The sequence below is a fragment of the Anomaloglossus baeobatrachus genome, unplaced genomic scaffold (genome assembly GCF_048569485.1).
Source record: "Anomaloglossus baeobatrachus isolate aAnoBae1 unplaced genomic scaffold, aAnoBae1.hap1 Scaffold_3305, whole genome shotgun sequence".
Lineage (NCBI taxonomy): Eukaryota > Metazoa > Chordata > Amphibia > Anura > Aromobatidae > Anomaloglossus > Anomaloglossus baeobatrachus.
Genome location: NW_027442688.1, coordinates 2,199 through 20,169, shown reverse-complemented (window position 1 = coordinate 20,169; position 17,971 = coordinate 2,199). Strand labels below are relative to the sequence as shown.

General features: G+C 46.8%; 1 protein-coding gene across 2 annotated transcripts in view; it reads right to left on the bottom strand.

Annotated features, from left to right (window-relative positions):
- Positions 1-16,696, bottom strand: part of LOC142270664 (uncharacterized) — a 61,553-nt gene extending 44,857 nt beyond the window's left edge. The window contains exons 1-2 of one of the 2 annotated variants that reach the window (XM_075332447.1): positions 16,608-16,696; positions 6,521-6,638 (exon numbers count right to left, since the gene is read on the bottom strand). In XM_075332447.1, coding sequence (XP_075188562.1) covers positions 6,521-6,614 — 94 coding nt within the window. In that variant the 5' untranslated portion in view covers positions 6,615-6,638; positions 16,608-16,696. The remainder of the gene's footprint in view (positions 1-6,520; positions 6,639-16,607) is intronic. The other variant, XM_075332448.1, reaches the window with a different exon arrangement.
- Between the last annotated feature and the right edge of the window lie 1,275 nt (positions 16,697-17,971).

Genomic DNA, 17,971 nt, shown 5'->3' with positions numbered 1-17,971 from the left:
GACAATACGAGCGCCACAGGAATAGACTAAAAAGATTTATGTATGAATATGCGGACAAATGTGGCAGACCACTAGCTAGGTTATTACATCCGAGGGGGGACCCCAGTCACATCCCTACGATCAAAAAATCGGACGGCCTTTTGACTCAGAACCCAATCCACATAGCGGAGCAGTTTCAAAAATATTATAGTGACCTTTACAACATAAGGGGCAAATTTGGGGATATGCCACAAGAAGCTTTGGAGACTAAAATAAATGATTACATACTTAAAACAGCCCTGCCGACTATACCCAATACTGAGGTTGAAAACCTAGAAGCCGTCTTTACAGAGACAGAAGTGGCATCTATTATCAGGGATTCTCCCTCAGGCAAAAGCCCAGGTCCGGACGGGTTTACCCCCAAGTTCTATAAACTTTTTCAGACTCAGTTATCCCCGTTCATGACCAAAGTATTTAACTCCATCTCTGAAAACTCCCAGTGGGTAGCGCAGTCTCTTGAAGCACACATATGTGTTATCCCCAAACCGGGAAAGGACCACTTGCTGGTTACAAATTACAGACCCATCTCACTGATTAATTTAGTTTTGAAATTTTTCTCTAAAGCACTTGCCAACAGACTTGCCCTGTCCCTGCCTGGGATAATACATACGGACCAGGTGGGATTTGTAAAAGGCCGGGAGGCACAGGACAACACCAACAAATTGTTCCTCCTGATGGCTCGGTCGAGGGCTCAGTCTCTCCCCATGTGTTTACTTTCAGTGGACGCGGAGAAGGCCTTCGACCGGGTCAGTTGGAGCTTTATGATGGCAGCCTTGAGACAGGTGGGTTTGGGTCAGAAATTTTTCGGTAGAATTGCGTCCCTGTATACGAGACCCTCAGCAAAAGTCAGGACAAATGGGTTTCTATCATCATCCTTTCTGGTCCACAATGGAACGAGACAGGGATGTCCACTGTCGCCCCTCTTATACGTCATAGTCATGGAGCACCTTGCGGTCGCCCTGAGAAACAACACAAGCATCCACGGGATAGAGGCGGGGGGGGGGGGGGGGAAGACGTAAGCTGGCTCTATTCGCGGATGACCTTCTCATGTTCATTTCCCAACCACACATATCCTTCCCGTCCTTGCTTAAGGAGTTCGAAGAGTTTGGCAACTTAACCAATTTCAAAGTAAATTTTTCCAAATCAGAGGCCATGAACGTGACTTTAAATCGGCAGAAGACCTTGCGAGAGTATCACAAAACTTCCCTTTTAAGTGGCAACCGTCAGTTTTAAAATATCTGGGAGTTATGGTACCTAGGGATCCAGCAAAAATTGTACATCACAATTTTTTCCCCTTATTAGAAAGGACAATCAGGGACTTAAAGAAATATGACAAAAAGAGATTGACGTGGTTTGGGCGTATAAACGCGATAAAAATGGATGTGTTACCGAGGTTCCTGTTCCGGTTTCAGACAATACCCATACAGCTACTGCTAAGTTACTTCTCCAAGATCCGGACAGCCTTGTCTGGGTTTGTCTGGGGGAACAGGAGACCCCGAACAGGAATTAAAACTCTGACCAGACACAAAAGGGGCTCCCGGGGCTCCCAAATCTTCAGTTATACTACAAGGCAGCTATCCTAACGAGATTACTGGACTGGCATTTTCATGGTAATTTGAAACAATGGGTGGTGATTGAACAGGATGTGCTGGGAACTCCCTTACATTTACTTCCATGGTTAGAGAAAGAAAGTAGGATCCAGATAGCGAAAGGAATGGAGTTCACGCGGACAGCGATGGGGATGTGGGATGGAGAGATAAAAAAGGGATCTCTCTCTCAGGAGCAGGGCCCACTTACCCCCGTATTCGGTAATAAGAAGTTCCCCCCAGGACTCCACTCCCATAGATTCGGGGGATTTACTCGGGCGGATGATACTCGTTTTTGTCACGTGCTCCAGGGACACACCCTACCAACTTACACTTCCATGCAGGCCACAGGGAGAGAGATTTCCTGGATGGAATATATGCAGTTGAAATCTTTCCTCTCGTACCAGGACAGGGAGAGAAGGATGAGGACACCCCCTACTCGTTTTGAGAAAGTAATTTTACAGGGGTCATCACCTGGACATGGCATCTCACTCATTTATAAAATGCTGAACCAGAGAAATAGGGTGGATAAACCTCACTTTGTCTGTAGGTGGGGAGAGGAACTGGGAGAGGATATTCCGGAGGACGATTGGAGCAGAGCGTACCTGTGGACCCACAAGCTTTCCTTGGCGTGCGCCGCTCAAGAGAAAAGTTATAAAATTCTCACAAGGTGGTACCATTACCCGACTAAATTACATGCTATATTTCCCTCTGTGTCTGATGTGTGCTGGAGGTGCGGCACAGACACAGGTACAATGCTACACATATGGTGGAGCTGTACTAAGCTGCAACCCTTTTGCGACTCAGTGTTCTACCTGTACAAAAAGATGAGCGGAGGTGAAGTAGAAAAATCCCCCCAGGTTGCTCTTCTTTCTATGCTCCCAGGAGCTATTAAAACACAAAAAAGGGACATGTTGCGATTTTGCCTGGCGGCTGCCCGTATGATTATCCCACGATTTTGGAAACAGACTAGATGCCCTACGGTGCTGGATTGGTTGGAGGAGATGACAAACCTCCAGAGAATGGAGGAGCTGACAGCAGAACTAAATGGGAACACAGAAAAATTTACTACAGTTTGGAGACCATGGATTATGTTCATGGAGTCCCCAGAGTTTGTGGAGAGTTTGGCGAGCTTTTTGAACTGAGAAACGGTGGGGAGTCTCATTCCTTCCCCCCCCTTTTTTCTTTTCTTTTCTTGCTTTCCCCCCTCTCCCCCCTTCTCTCTAATTTCCTCTCCTTTATGCTTCTATCTTTCCTCTTCTTTCTTTCTTTTCTGAACATTAATCTGCACTTTTCTAGTTTCATTTTTTATATGAAAAGATTTATCAATAATTCATAAGACAATAGACATACAAGGAGAATGCGTATATTAGGATACGGGAAGTCAAGAGAAGTGGGAATTCTGACCTAATTTACAAGTGGTTGTATGGTAATAGCACAAAGATCATTTGAAGAATTCCAAGAAATTTAGTAATGTAACAATTTCTGGATGTTATCCCGGCATTGAGAAAATGATGTTTATGTATTGTAATTGCACAAATGACAACAGTTTCATCAATAACACAGATTGGAAATGAAAATAAAGAAAACTCTTTGAATGAGGTGTGTCCAAACTTTTGGTCGGTACTGTGTGTATGTATGTATGTATGTATGTATGTATGTATGTATGTTATATATATGTGCACGCGTATGGATATGAGTGTGCGCATGCATATGCACATGTGTGTATATAGGTCTATTGCTTTCTCTTATCTCCAGAATACGAGGTGTTGGCTCTTGGTGCGGTTTTATATTGTTTTTTCCCTGTTTTTAATGTCTTGTTGGTTTATTCCTTCCATGTATTTTTAGTTGGTGCCATCTTTGATGTTTCGTTGGAGGTTATAAGTGAAGGCGTGTGGAGCAGGACACGTTGCACTGTTTGGCAGCATTGGATCGGTTTTGCGGCGTGCGGTCATATGCATGTTGTGTGTTTCGGCACATGATGTGTATAGGAATGGTGCTTTGTGTTGCGGTGTAGAGTGTATTTGCTATGACACTGCAGGATACAGGGGTGCGCTGGATTGTTGTAGGTATAAATACCATTTTCTTATGGACGCATTATATGTCTCACATTTGGAACTTTATTGATACTTTTAGTGACTTCTTCCTATAAAATATGAATATTTGTCTTAACAATATGGGTGACGTTCTTATAAGTAATATTGCTCCACTGTTTCTTATACAGGGGATGTGACGTAGTAATGGGGGTTTCTATGGATCTTTATATAAGCCTCTGTCCTTTTACAATCATATGCACATACACTGAGTAGATAGAACATCAGCACTGCTGCTATGAAGTATATGCTGCGTTACCAACATGGACGCCCCGGCGCGCATGCTCCCGCCTCTGTCCGTGTGACTCCGCCCCTGATGGCCTCCTTAGCTGCCGACACAGGCTGACACTGGAGTGCCGGATGTGATGTGACTCGGTCGGTGGAAGTGGGACGGGCGCCTGCGCCAATAATGGCGGTGCCCATGTTGTGAGTCCACATCACGCACCTGCGCTCATTAGGCTGTGCTATAAAGCCCCACGTAGGTACACTCTGGATGGCACCATCTTCTCATCACACATCCCCCTTATGAAGCATTTGGGGAAACGCGTAGGGGCTTCTCCAGGTAACGTTCTGCCGTGACTTTATATACATTTATATGGGGGAGTCTTTTCACACGTCCTCAGACCCTCCAGTTACCTATACAGGGGGCGTACACATAACCATTGTCTGAGGGACTTAGATCCAGGGCTTGTAGCCGGCACAATTAACCCTTCAGACACCCTCACCCATTCTGTCTCCTTTTTCTATCCCACTAATATCTATTGTGGCTTTAATTGTTCCTCTGATAGTAGCAGCATTAACAATCCAGTGATTTTATCCGCCTGTCATATCTTGTAGAGGGGATTTTGTGCCAATCTTTCGGTGTCCTCTTCTTTGGAAGTTTATGTATTATTATTCACCCAAACATATTTATGGATTTAATAAAATAATGCTTTATATGCAGTAATCATGGTTTGGGTTATGATTTTTCTACAATCTCTTGTCTATGGCACAGTCCTTTTTGCTTTGCTGGTTTTCCTCGTGTTCAGAGGAGGCTTATTTTATTTTCCTGAGACTGTAATATTTATATCAATATCAATTTGGGGAGTGCAATATACAATATACAATAATATTTCTGAGAATGTGCAATTCTTTCATCACCTTGCACTTGTCCTCTCTGCACTGATCCTCGTGGTCAATTACTGAATATACGTCTCATGCAGATACTCATTTGTGATCCGCACGCGCTTGTGTAGGAGGATTATGGATGACATTTTCTTCACTTATCCCCTTTGTCTGTTCCTTAGTTTTATGTTTTAATAAAGATGTAATATGTTTCTATCTCTGGTTATTTGCTCTATTGTTTTTCTAGGGTTTTGTTGTTATTTTAGAGTTGCCACTATACAATGTTGGGTCATTCATTGGTTATATTTACCTTCTATTTGCATTTCTGATTCAAAGCTGTAGATTCATTGTGTATATAGTTTACTAGCTGCAGTACCCAGCGTTGCCCGGGACAGTAACTGTCTCTCTCCCAGTCTGTCTGTCTCTTTCCCTGTGTGTGTCTCTGTCTAGCTCTCTGTGTCTCTCTGTGTCTGTCTATCTCTATCAGTTTCTTTCCCTGTCAGTTTCATTCCAGGTCTATCTCTGTCCCCAGTCTGTCTTTTTCCTTGTCTCTGTCTCTTTCCCCGTCTGTTCTGTCTGTCTCTGTCTCTCTCTATTCGTCTCCCCACTGACATCTTATTACCTCACACATACGCTTCTTATACTAACAATTTATTTTGTTCCTATAGCAACCAATCACAGCTCCTATTAATAACATAACAGCTCCATTGACTTTAATGAAGGCAGGTTTTTAGGAGAGTAACTGTAAAGCACGGGGTTACATTTTCACGGCAAAACATACTCTATGACGTTCAGTGAGTAACATGAGGTGTCTGTGCAAAGTGTTGTGATTGTAAATGCGACGGTGCGGATTCCTTTAGCACACACATACATACACACATACATACACACACACACACACACACACACATTCAGTTTTATATATTAGATTATCTAGTGTTAAATTAAGGATATTAAATATATAATTTAATTCTGAGTTCCTCTTTTATCTCGTTCATGAATCCCATGTCCGTGACCTCTGCTGGTTTCTGGCCCGATATAATCCTGCTAATGGACCAGGCTTATATCTAATGAGGAGCTGGTGGCAGATTACCGGGCTGGCAGGTTTCGGTGTCACTGGGGCTGGTGGTAAGGGTCTGGTGGCCTGTCAGGGTTGTGAGCGCTTGTGGTGTAATGCCGGAGTTTGCGTAACTCACTGTCTCCCTCCCTGTGCCGTGTGGACAGGGGGTGTCAGCATAACACTGCGCCATGCTGACCTTACGTACCCCTGGGGTGCGGAACGTCACGTGTTGGCGGAAGTGACGAGGCCATATTATGTGACCTTGACGAATTAGAGACATCAGGGCGGGGCTGTGAGGTGCGGTTTTGTCAAAGGCCCCATAGTCCAAAATTCTACAAATCCCCCCCCCCATCAGCAGTGACTGCAGATGATGAAGATATCGGCCCCGGGCACATAATCCTATTTCCCTCCATGTTCCCGCTGTATCTTACCTCCATATTATAGGAGCACAGCGGTGTTATCACATATAGCGCTATCACATTATCACCAGATATCATCTGTATTTATCTGAATGGGGGAATCTACGGCTGAAGAAACCGAGAAAACACAAAACATGAAACCTCCGGCCCAGAACTGTCCGGTCCAGAGAACAAGGAGAACGTGACTCCCCTCTGCTTTATATAGTGGTGACTCCTCACCGGGGCGGTTACCTGCAGGATCCTCCTCTGTGCACCGATCACCACCACCAACATCACTTTCCTCCTCCATTATATCTGCAGTATTAAGAGTCATCAGATCTTTACCCGGATTTCAGAGCTGTGAAAGAAATAATGGAAAAGTCACAGAAAGAAGGAAAAGTCACAGCCCAGAAGGGGAGGAAACAGTCACAGCCCAGAAGGGGAGGAGACCGTCACAGCCCAGAAGGGAAAAGGGTCATTCCATGTCAAGTGGACCTGTGGTCCCCACTCGACTTTCTCCGATTTTGCTGTAAATTTATAAGGATGTACATGTATGTTTGAAAAGAGGTTCTGTAAATTTTTAGGGCCAGATCTCAAATACATTGGGCAGTGTTGACCTTTCACTGGAGGGTCCCCGAGCCTGCGGCTTCAGCTAAGAGGATTGTGCACACTTTGGCACATAGCCATTAGAGTTCTATACTGGCTATGATGCTGAAATTTGGCATACTAGCTCAACTTTTGCAGCTAAACACGATAAAATTATTACCGCCTATGACAAAACAATATTTCGACCGCAATTATGTGTCAAAGTAGCTTGTAAAACGCCTCGCATAAAATTTATGCCAAACTTTGCCCATATATAACTCAAGACCAAAACCCAATAGGAACTGGTGCTTTACCCTGTACACCAAACATCTACATGACTGTGCATTGCTGCAATATCACGGTCACAGCTTATGTATTTGTGGAAATATTCACACCCACATATGATGAAAAACTTAAAAAAAAACGAATTTTACCTATTTTTAGGTCAAATTTCTCAAAAAGGGTCCCCCTAAAATATATTAATTCTGATATCATTAGAAAGAGCACATTGTTCTCTACAAGGATCATTGGCGGTTTTTTTTGGAGTCTCTCAGTTTAAGAAAAGAAAAATGCCCTGAACCTGGTGTTATTTATGCGCGGAATGCATGGATTTTGTGATTTTCAGATTCTTATCACATGTTACAGAGTTGTGTTGTTGCAATGTCTATTATAATCAACCTATAAACCTATTTATGAAAAGTTATTAACTAATAATAACTAATAATAACTAATCAGTGATTGCTCTCGGCATGACACCGCTGCAGTCCACACTTTCTTCTCCAGACTCATCTATGGGATTGGTCATATCCACTCTTCAGCGATGGATCTGAGCCCAGTACAACTGGTGCCCCCACAATGCTGATTTCAAGATCAGCGCTGAATGGAATGTTTTTGGTACCAGTCATGGAAAGTCGTCCTGTGATGGGATTGGAGGGACAGCAAAGAGGTTGTCAGCTCGTGCCAGTCTTCAACGCCCAACTGAAAACCAAATACTGACCCCGGTGGATTTATTCAACTTTTGCAACGAGCAACTGCATGGAATCAAGTTGTTTTTTGTTCCAAAAGAAAAAATTGACGAAATACGGGTAGTTCAAGAGGAAAGGTTCAAAGATGGACATACAATTGCTGGAACAAGAGAAAATCACCAGTTTGTGCCAATTGATGACAAAAAGATTGGCATTTCAAGGGTGTGAAATGAGCCTTCATCTTTCATTGCCCGTGTAGATGGATCTGTCAGATCAATGCCTTTTGTGCCAATTGCAAACCTCCGGCCAGGGCAATACATTGCCTGCATTTACCATAGGAACTGGTGGATTGGAAATATTTCTGAAATGTCAGTCGACGACCATGATGCATTAATACATTTTATACATCCTCATGGAGCAGCTTCTGTCTCTGGCCTGTGAGGAATGCTACAGGCTGGATTCCCGAGCAGTCGATCATTGCAATAATTCCAGCACCAGCTGCAGCAGCAATGGGCCGACAATACAGCAAATTCAGCAACAATTCCAGACCACTTAGGGTATGTGCGCACTAGGCGTTTTTTTCACGCTGCATTTTTATGTGCGTTTTTGTCTCAAAAAACACACCCGCGGCTAAAACGCGACAAAAACGCATGCGTTTTTACCGCGATTTGGAGCGTTTTTAATCAGTGCACAATGCCATTAAAGATTGTTGATGGGAAAAAAAAAAAGGTCTGATGTCATTTCCTTCTTCAAAATGTTCATTGTATGCAGGAGAGCAGACAGCTGCAGAACTACAAGGCTCAGCATCCTCCATCCAGGACGGTATGCAGGAGTTTTTTGCCCAAAAAGAAAAATAAATGACGTGGGCTTCGCTATATTTTTGTATGCTAGCCAGGTACAGCAGGCAGGTACAGGCTGCCCCTAACCCCCAGCTGCCTATTTGTACCTGGCTGGGAATCAAAAATATAGGGAAGCCCTTTTTTTATTTCATGAATTTCAAGAAATAATTAAAAAAAAAAAAAATGACATAGGCTTCGCCCAATTTTTGAGTCCAGCCAGGTACAACTAGGCAGCTGGGGATTGGAATCCACAGTGCAGGGTGCCCATGCTTTCTGGGCACCCCCACTGCGAATTGCAGTCCGCAGCCACCCCAGAAAATGGCGCTTTCATAGAAGCACCATCTTCTGGCGCTGTATCCAACTCTTCCAGCTGCCCTGATGCCGGGTGGCTCGCTGGGTAATAATGGAGTTAGGGCTAGCTGTATATTATCAGCTGGCCCTAAGCCCGAAATTCATGGTGTCACGCCAATATTAGACATGGCCACCATGAATTTCTAGTAATGATAAAAAAAAAAAAACACAACAGAAAAATATTTTTATTAGAAATAAAACACAACACAATTAGTGACTCCATCTTTATTGAAATAAAGAGCCCCCCCTCCGCAGTAATCCTGGGTCAAGGGTCCCGCGCCGTCCAATCCGGATCCAATATCATCTGATCGGTTTGCTGGAAGGCAAAGTGATCAAATGATGTGTCAGGATCAAGTGCCTGAATCACATCACACAGCAGCTGATTGTATAAAAGCCGATTATACAATCAGCTGATGCATCAGTGCAAAAAAAAATACTCACATCTGTGCTGATGAAGTCCCCTGACGGCAGGATCAGCTGATAGCCGGCCGGGCGCGAAAAAGCCGGCGACACCGCGAGAATTACGATCAGCTGATGAGTCAGGTGACTGCATCAGGTGATCCACCGCCAGGTCCTGCAAGCTTCGTATGTGCCCCGGGGAGACTGCACACAGCCAGAGCGGCGGTACCGGGACAGGAGGTGGGAGCGGGCATGACACCAGGACCCTGCAGACAGGTGAGTATATATGACATTTTTTTTTTCTACTGTTCACTTTTGTTTTCGCCGCTGCCTCCACCTCCCGCCCAGACATGGCGCCGCACGGCAGCTGACATGGCACCGAGCGGGTTGTGGAAGCGGCGGTGACGGTACCGGGAGGATTCACGGTTCTATATTTACCAACAGAAGGAATCCTCTTCCTGTACACGTCACTTTACTGCCCACCCCTTGCGTTTATAGCTGCATTTTTAGTCATACAAAACGCAGCTATATGCGTTTTTCATTGCGTTGTTGAAGATCTCATTGAACTCAATGGGTGAAAAACGCAGAAATAATTGACATGCTGCATTTTTGTGGTCACCACAAAAACGCAGCTACAAAAAAACGCTGTGTGCGGACAGCAAAAATGAAAACTCAGACATTGCTGGGGAAGCAAAGTCACTGCGTTTTCAGCACAAAAACGCGGTAAAAAACGCCGCTAAAAACGCCTAGTGCGCACAAGGCCTTAGACTGAACATTATGGCTTGGGAACCAATAAAAGATCCCCAATATTAGGCTTGGGATCCTAGGCAAAGACACCCACCCTCAGGCCCCGGAACCCGCGATAAAGAGACCGCCCGCGGCTGGCCTTGCACGGCTATCGGCCATGGCTCCTAGGCGATGGGGCTGCCAATTCTCAAAAGACAGCATTATTACAATTCTTAATAGGATTATAAGAGCAATTCTTAGGGAATTGGTTGTGGTATAACCACCATGGACCAACGCAAGGGTTTGAGTAGTGCAGTTAGCATTCATTGCGTATTAATAAATAACACCATGTTCAGTGGCATTTTTCTTTTCTTAAACCCGCCATGACCTTTTATGTGGCTCCCGGGGGAGGCAGTGCTGGTGCTGTCACCGCGGTCTTGCTGCCGCCGGCCCTGTAAATCCACACATTGCTGTTTGTGCTGCAATGTGTTCTCCCATCGGCCAGTGCTTACTTTGTGGGCGGGTCCACAGCAGCCTCACAGCTTCCAGCGTTGTGTGCACGCCCCCTGCCCTCCGGAGATCAGTGCCCGTCTTCTCCTTCTGATGCAGTGTCCGGCTCCTGCACTGCGGTGATGTGAATGCAATGCTGCTGTGAGTCCAGCGCCGACCCTCTGCTGCTATGTGCCCAGCCCAATGCTTTGTGCCTCCCCACACCAGTTCTGTAAACCTTCTCCCCCAGAGTTGCATGAAACTCTCAGCACAGTGTGCCCCCCAATGTCCTGTGTGCACCCCTCCCCCAGTCCTGTGTGCAGCCCCCCAATGTCCTGTGTGCACCCCCCACACAATCCTGTGTGTACCCCTCCCCCAGTCCTGTGTGCAGCCCCCCCAGTCCTATGTGCACCCCCCACACAAACCTGTGTGCAGCCCCTCCCAGTCCTGTGTGCACCCCTCCCCCAGTCCTGTGTGCACCCCTCCCCCAGTCCTGTGTGCAGCCCCCCAATGTCCTGTGTGCACCCCCACACAATCATGTGTGCAGCCCCCCCAGTCCTGTGTGCTGCCCATCACCCAGTCCTGTGTGCAGCGCAACCTCCGTGTGGTGCCTGTGCCCCCAGCCCCGCGTGTGGTGCCTGTGCCCCCAGCCCCGCGTGTGGTGCTGTTAAAAACACTAAAATTAATACATCTAGTTATCAAATATTTTATAGTAGGACATATATGTTCACAGTTCTGTTTATGTTGGAGGGCATAGTTTTTTAATAAAGTTCTTATAAGGAATAAATATTAAAATATCCATATTGAATTTACATAAGTGCTGATATGGAAGGATGTATATATATTCTTTTGGAAGCTTCTAGAGATTACACCATGTGACATGTGTCCAGCAGTAATTTCCCTATATGGACTGGACAGTTGTCATATAACACACGATGGAGGGGGCTACTGGTCGCTCCTGCACGTTGTCAGCTGTCCCAGAAGGCTCCCAGGCTGCAAGATGAAGACATGCTAGGGGATATCACCCCCGCTTTGCCATTCAGAATCCAAGGAGAGATGGATGAAGATTTTCTATTGATCAGTATGGACTAAATGAACTCTTTTACGTAAGCTAACGAAGTATATTATTTTTCCTTTCTGTAACTGAACCCTGGCAACCATTTTTAAATAGATAAAATACATTTATTTTTTACATTTTTGAAGTCCTTTCTTTCATGCGCTTTTACGTATTTGAAGAAAAATATATTTAAGAGTATATTTTTTAACAGGTGCCTGTGCCCCCAGCCCCGCGTGTGGTGCCTGTGCCCCCAGCCCCGCATGTGGTGCCTGTGCCCCCAGCCCCATGCCCCCAGTTAATTAATTGTTTCACCCAATATAGCAGGGTAATTTAAACATTGATAATTTTGTGCGGCCCCCGAAGGTTGGTAGAAATTTCCAAATGGCCCCCAACAGAAAAAAGGTTCCCCACCCCTGTCTTAAACTGAGAGACTCAAAAAAAAACCCCCAATGATCCTTGTAGAGAACAATGTGCTCTTTCTAATGATATCAGAATTAATATATTTTAGGGGGACCCTTTTTGAGAAATTTGACCAAAAAATAGGTAAAATTCTTTTTTTTTTATGTTTTTCATCATATGTGGGTGTGAATATTTCCACAAATACATAAGCTGTGACCGTGATATTGCAGCAATGCACAGTCATGTAGATGTTTGGTGTACAGGGTAAAGCACCAGTTCCTATTGGGTTTTGGTCTTGAGTTATATATGGGCAAAGTTTGGCATACATTTTATGCGAGGCGTTTTACAAGCTACTTTGACACAAAATTGCGGCCAAAATATTGTTTTATCATAGCCGGTAATAATTTTATCGTGTTTAGCAGCAAAAGTTGATCTAGTATGCCAAGTTTCAGCATCATAGCCAATATAGAACTCTAATGGCTATGTGCCAAAGTGTGCACAATCCTCTTAGGCCCGTTTCACACGTCAGTGAAAAACACAGACGTTTTTCACTGGCGTGTAAAACACGCACATGTCCCTCCGTGGCCCGTGATTGCACTTAGAAATCAACTCACCTGTGCGCGCTCCCGCTCTCCATGGTGCTGATCGCTCCCGCGGTGCAGCATCCGGCCGGCGCTGACCCCCGCAGCAGCTGCTTCCGGGTCGGCTGTGTCGCGCATAATGAATATGCGTGACAGTAATCAGCCGGCTCAGAAGCAGCAGGCTGCACGGGCTGCAGAGGACATCGCTGGACGCCGGGTGAGTTAAAATGTTTATTATTTTAAATGCATGTTTTTTTCTGGCACGTGTTTCACGGACCACACCACTGCATGGTCCGTGGAACATCAGTAATGCCAGAAAAAAATGGACATGTCTCCGTGCAACAATCACGCACACGCGGGTACGCCGCACGGAGACACGTGCAGTGAAAAATCACTGACGTGTGAGCAGACCCATTCATTATAATGCGTCTGCGTATGTCAGTGATTCTGGTACGTTTAAAAAAAAAGCACAAACCAGAATCACTGACGTGGGAAAGGGGCCTTAGCTGAAGCCGCAGGCTTGGGGACCCTCCAGTGAAAGGTCAACACTGCCCAATGTATTTCAGATCTGGCCCTAAAAATGTACAGAACCTCTTTTCAAACAAATATGTACATCCTTTTAAATTTTCAACAAAAATCGGAGAAGGTCGAGTGGGGACGATTTTTAAAACTGATCCACTTGACATGGAATGACCCAAAAGTCACAGCCCAGAAGGAAAAAGTCACAGCCCAGAAGGGAAAAGTCACAGCCCAGAAGGAAAAAGCCACAGCCCAGAAGGGAAAAGTCACAGCCCAGAAGGAAAAAGCCACAGCCCGGAAGGGGAAAAGCCACAGCCCAGAAGGGAAAAGACACAGCCCAGAAGGGAAAAAGTCACAGCCCAGAAGGGAAAAAGTCACAGCCCAGAAGGGAAAAAGTCACAGCCCAGAAGGAAAAAGTCACAGCCCAGAAGGAAAAAGTCACAGCCCAGAAGGGAAAAAGTCACAGCCCAGAAGGGAAAAAAGTCACAGCCCAGAAGGGAAAAAGTCACAGCCCAGAAGGGAAAAGTCACAGCCCGGAAGGGAAAAAGTCACAGCCCAGAAGGGAAAAAGTCACAGCCCAGAAGGGAAAAAGACACAGCCCAGAAGGGAAAAAGCCACAGCCCAGAAGGGAAAAAGTCACAGCCCAGAAGGGAAAAAGACACAGCCCAGAAGGGAAAAAGCCACAGCCCAGAAGGGAAAAAGTCACAGCCCAGAAGGAAAAAGCCACAGCCCAGAAGGGAAAAAGCCACAGCCCAGAAGGAAAAAGCCACAGCCCAGAAGGGAAAAGTCACAGCCCAGAAGGGAAAAGTCACAGCCCAGAAGGAAAAAGCCACAGCCCAGAAGGGAAAAGTCACAGCCCAGAAGGAAAAAGCCACAGCCCAGAAGGGAAAAGTCACAGCCCAGAAGGGAAAAGTCACAGCCCAGAAGGGAAAAGTCACAGCCCGGAAGGGAAAAAGTCACAGCCCAGAAGGGAAAAAGTCACAGCCCAGAAGGGAAAAGTCACAGCCCAGAAGGGAAAAAGCCACAGCCCAGAAGGGAAAAAGTCACAGCCCAGAAGGAAAAAGCCACAGCCCAGAAGGGAAAAAGCCACAGCCCAGAAGGAAAAAGCCACAGCCCAGAAGGGAAAAGTCACAGCCCAGAAGGGAAAAGTCACAGCCCAGAAGGAAAAAGCCACAGCCCAGAAGGGAAAAGTCACAGCCCAGAAGGAAAAAGCCACAGCCCAGAAGGGAAAAGTCACAGCCCAGAAGGGAAAAGTCACAGCCCAGAAGGGAAAAGTCACAGCCCAGAAGGGAAAAGCCACAGCCCGGAAGGGAAAAAGCCACAGCCCGGAAGGGAAAAAGACACAGCCCGGAAGGGAAAAAGCCACAGCCCAGAAGGGAAAAAGCCACAGCCCAGAAGGGGAAAAGTCACAGCCCAGAAGGGGAAAAGTCACAGCCCAGAAGGGAAAAAGTCACAGCCCAGAAGGGAAAAAGTCACAGCCCAGAAGGGAAAAAAGTCACAGCCCAGAAGGGAAAAGTCACAGCCCAGAAGGGAAAAAGTCACAGCCCAGAAGGGAAAAAGTCACAGCCCAGAAGGGAAAAAGTCACAGCCCAGAAGGGAAAAGTCACAGCCCAGAAGGGAAAAAGCCACAGCCCAGAAGGGAAAAAGACACAGCCCAGAAGGGAAAAAGCCACAGCCCAGAAGGGAAAAAGTCACAGCCCAGAAGGAAAAAGCCACAGCCCAGAAGGGAAAAAGCCACAGCCCAGAAGGGAAAAAGCCACAGCCCAGAAGGGAAAAGTCACAGCCCAGAAGGAAAAGGCCACAGACCAGAAGGGAAAAAGCCACAGCCCAGAAGAGAAAAAGTCACAGCCCAGAAGGAAAAAGCCACAGCCCAGAAGGGAAAAAGCCACAGCCCAGAAGGGAAAAAGCCACAGCCCAGAAGGGAAAAGTCACAGCCCAGAAGGAAAAGGCCACAGACCAGAAGGGAAAAAGACACAGCCCAGAAGAGAAAAAGTCACAGCCCAGAAGGAAAAAGCCACAGCCCAGAAGGGAAAAAGACACAGCCCAGAAGGGAAAAAGCCACAGCCCAGAAGGGAAAAAGACACAGCCCAGAAGGGAAAAAGCCACAGCCCAGAAGGGAAAAAGCCACAGCCCAGAAGGGAAAAAGCCACAGCCCAGAAGGGAAAAGTCACAGCCCAGAAGGAAAAGGCCACAGACCAGAAGGGAAAAAGCCACAGACCAGAAGGGAAAAGTCACAGCCCAGAAGGAAAAAGTCACAGCCCAGAAGGAAAAAGCCACAGCCCGGAAGGGGAAAAGCCACAGCCCAGAAGGGAAAAGTCACAGCCCAGAAGGAAAAAGCCACAGCCCGGAAGGGAAAAAGTCACAGCCCAGAAGGGAAAAGTCACAGCCCAGAAGGGAAAAGTCACAGCCCGGAAGGGAAAAAGCCACAGCCCAGAAGGGAAAAAGCCACAGCCCAGAAGGGAAAAGTCACAGCCCGGAAGGGGAAAAGCCACAGCCCAGAAGGGAAAAAGCCACAGCCCAGAAGGGAAAAAGTCACAGCCCAGAAGGGAAAAAGTCACAGCCCAGAAGGAAAAAGTCACAGCCCAGAAGGGAAAAAGTCACAGCCCAGAAGGGAAAAGTCACAGCCCAGAAGGGAAAAGTCACAGCCCAGAAGGAAAAAGTCACAGCCCAGAAGGGAAAAGTCACAGCCCAGAAGGGAAAAGTCACAGCCCAGAAGGAAAAAGTCACAGCCCAGAAGGAAAAAGTCACAGCCCAGAAGGAAAAAGTCACAGCCCAGAAGGGAAAAAGACACAGCCCAGAAGGGAAAAAGTCACAGCCCAGAAGGAAAAAGTCACAGCCCAGAAGGGAAAAAGTCACAGCCCAGAAGGGAAAAGTCACAGCCCAGAAGGGAAAAGTCACAGCCCAGAAGGGAAAAAGTCACAGCCCAGAAGGGAAAAAGTCACAGCCCAGAAGGGAAAAGTCACAGCCCAGAAGGGAAAAGTCACAGCCCAGAAGGGAAAAAGTCACAGCCCAGAAGGGAAAAGTCACAGCCCAGAAGGGAAAAGTCACAGCCCAGAAGGGAAAAGTCACAGCCCAGAAGGGAAAAAGTCACAGCCCAGAAGGGTAAAGTCACAGCCCAGAAGGGAAAAAGTCACAGCCCAGAAGGGAAAAGTCACAGCCCAGAAGGGAAAAAGTCACAGCCTAGAAGGGAAAAAGTCACAGCCCAGAAGGGAAAAAGTCACAGCCCAGAAGGGAAAAAGTCACAGCCTAGAAGGGAAAAAGTCACAGCCCAGAAGGGAAAAAGTCACAGCCCAGAAGGGAAAAGTCACAGCCCAGAAGGGAAAAGTCACAGCCCAGAAGGGAAAAGTCACAGCCCAGAAGGGAAAAGTCACAGCCCAGAAGGGAAAAGTCACAGCCCAGAAGAGAAAAGTCACAGACCTAAAGTCACAGTCATAAACCTCATTCCAATCCAGAAATATTCCTCAGTCCATCAGTTATTAGATATATGAAACTGAAATAGCAAAAACCCAAATTGTTATGAAGAAAAAAGGTTACCATTAATGGGGGTGCACAAACTTTCATATGACTGTATCTAACTTACATTATGTTCTTTTGAAAAAATTAAATTTATGAAATAAGCGGAAAATCCTGTGAGCTTCCTCATGTTGGGATATACCGTATTTTTCACTTTATAAGACGCACCTGATTATAAGACGCACCCCCAAATCTGGTGAAGGAAAAGAGAATTTTTTTAATGTTAAATGGAGTCCGTCTTATAATGCCAGTGTCCGTGTAACAAATCATATAGGGTATATGTCCCTAATAGCCCCCCATTCTAAAATTAGCCCCCTTAATCTGGATATGGCCCCCTTATATTGAATATAGCCCCCTTGTGATGGCACACGTCCGCCATTAATGGTACATGTCCCCTATTGATGGAACACGTTCCCCTATGGATGGCACATGTCCCCCTATGGATGGCACACGTCTCCCCTGTGCTGCCCATGTTCCCCTATGGATGGCACACGTCTCCCCTGTGCTGCCCATGTTCCCCTATGGATGGCACACGTCTCCCCTGTGCTGCCCATGTTCCCCTATGGATGGCACACGTCCCCCCTGTGCTGCCCATGGCACCCTATGGATGGCAAACGTCCCCCTGTGCTGTCCATGTTCCCCTATGGATGGCAAACGTCCCCCCTGTGCTGCCCATGTTCCCCTATGGATGGCACACGTTCCCCCTGTGCTGCCCATGGCACCCTATGGATGGCACACGTCCCCCCCTGTGCTGCCCATGTTCCCCTATGGATGGCAAACGTTCCACTGTGCTGCCCATGTTCCCCTATGGATGGCACACGTCCCCCCTGTGCTGCCCATGTTCCCCTATGGATGGCACACATACCCCCTGTGCTGCCCATGGCCCCCTATGGATGGCACACGTTCCCCCTGTGTTAGATATGGCCCCTATGCTGCTGCCCATAGTAAAATAAAACACTCTTTCCTTACCTTCTCCAGTGCGGTCCTCCCGTGTCTCCCTCCGTGCAGCCGAGTTCCTGCACTCCCTGGTTCTCGGTGCTGGTCATGTGATCGGCACAGCAGAGTGATATCATCTCTGTGTGCCTGATCGCAGCGGCAGCAGAGAGATCGGGGAGACACCGGGAGGAGACACGCTGGAGGAGGTAAGTATAGTGTGTTTTATTTTACTATGGGCAGCAGCATGGGGGCCATATCTAACACAGGGGAGCATGTTCCATTAAAGGGGGGCGCGGGCTCATATAATATGCACCGCTCCCCCAGCCCGTCAC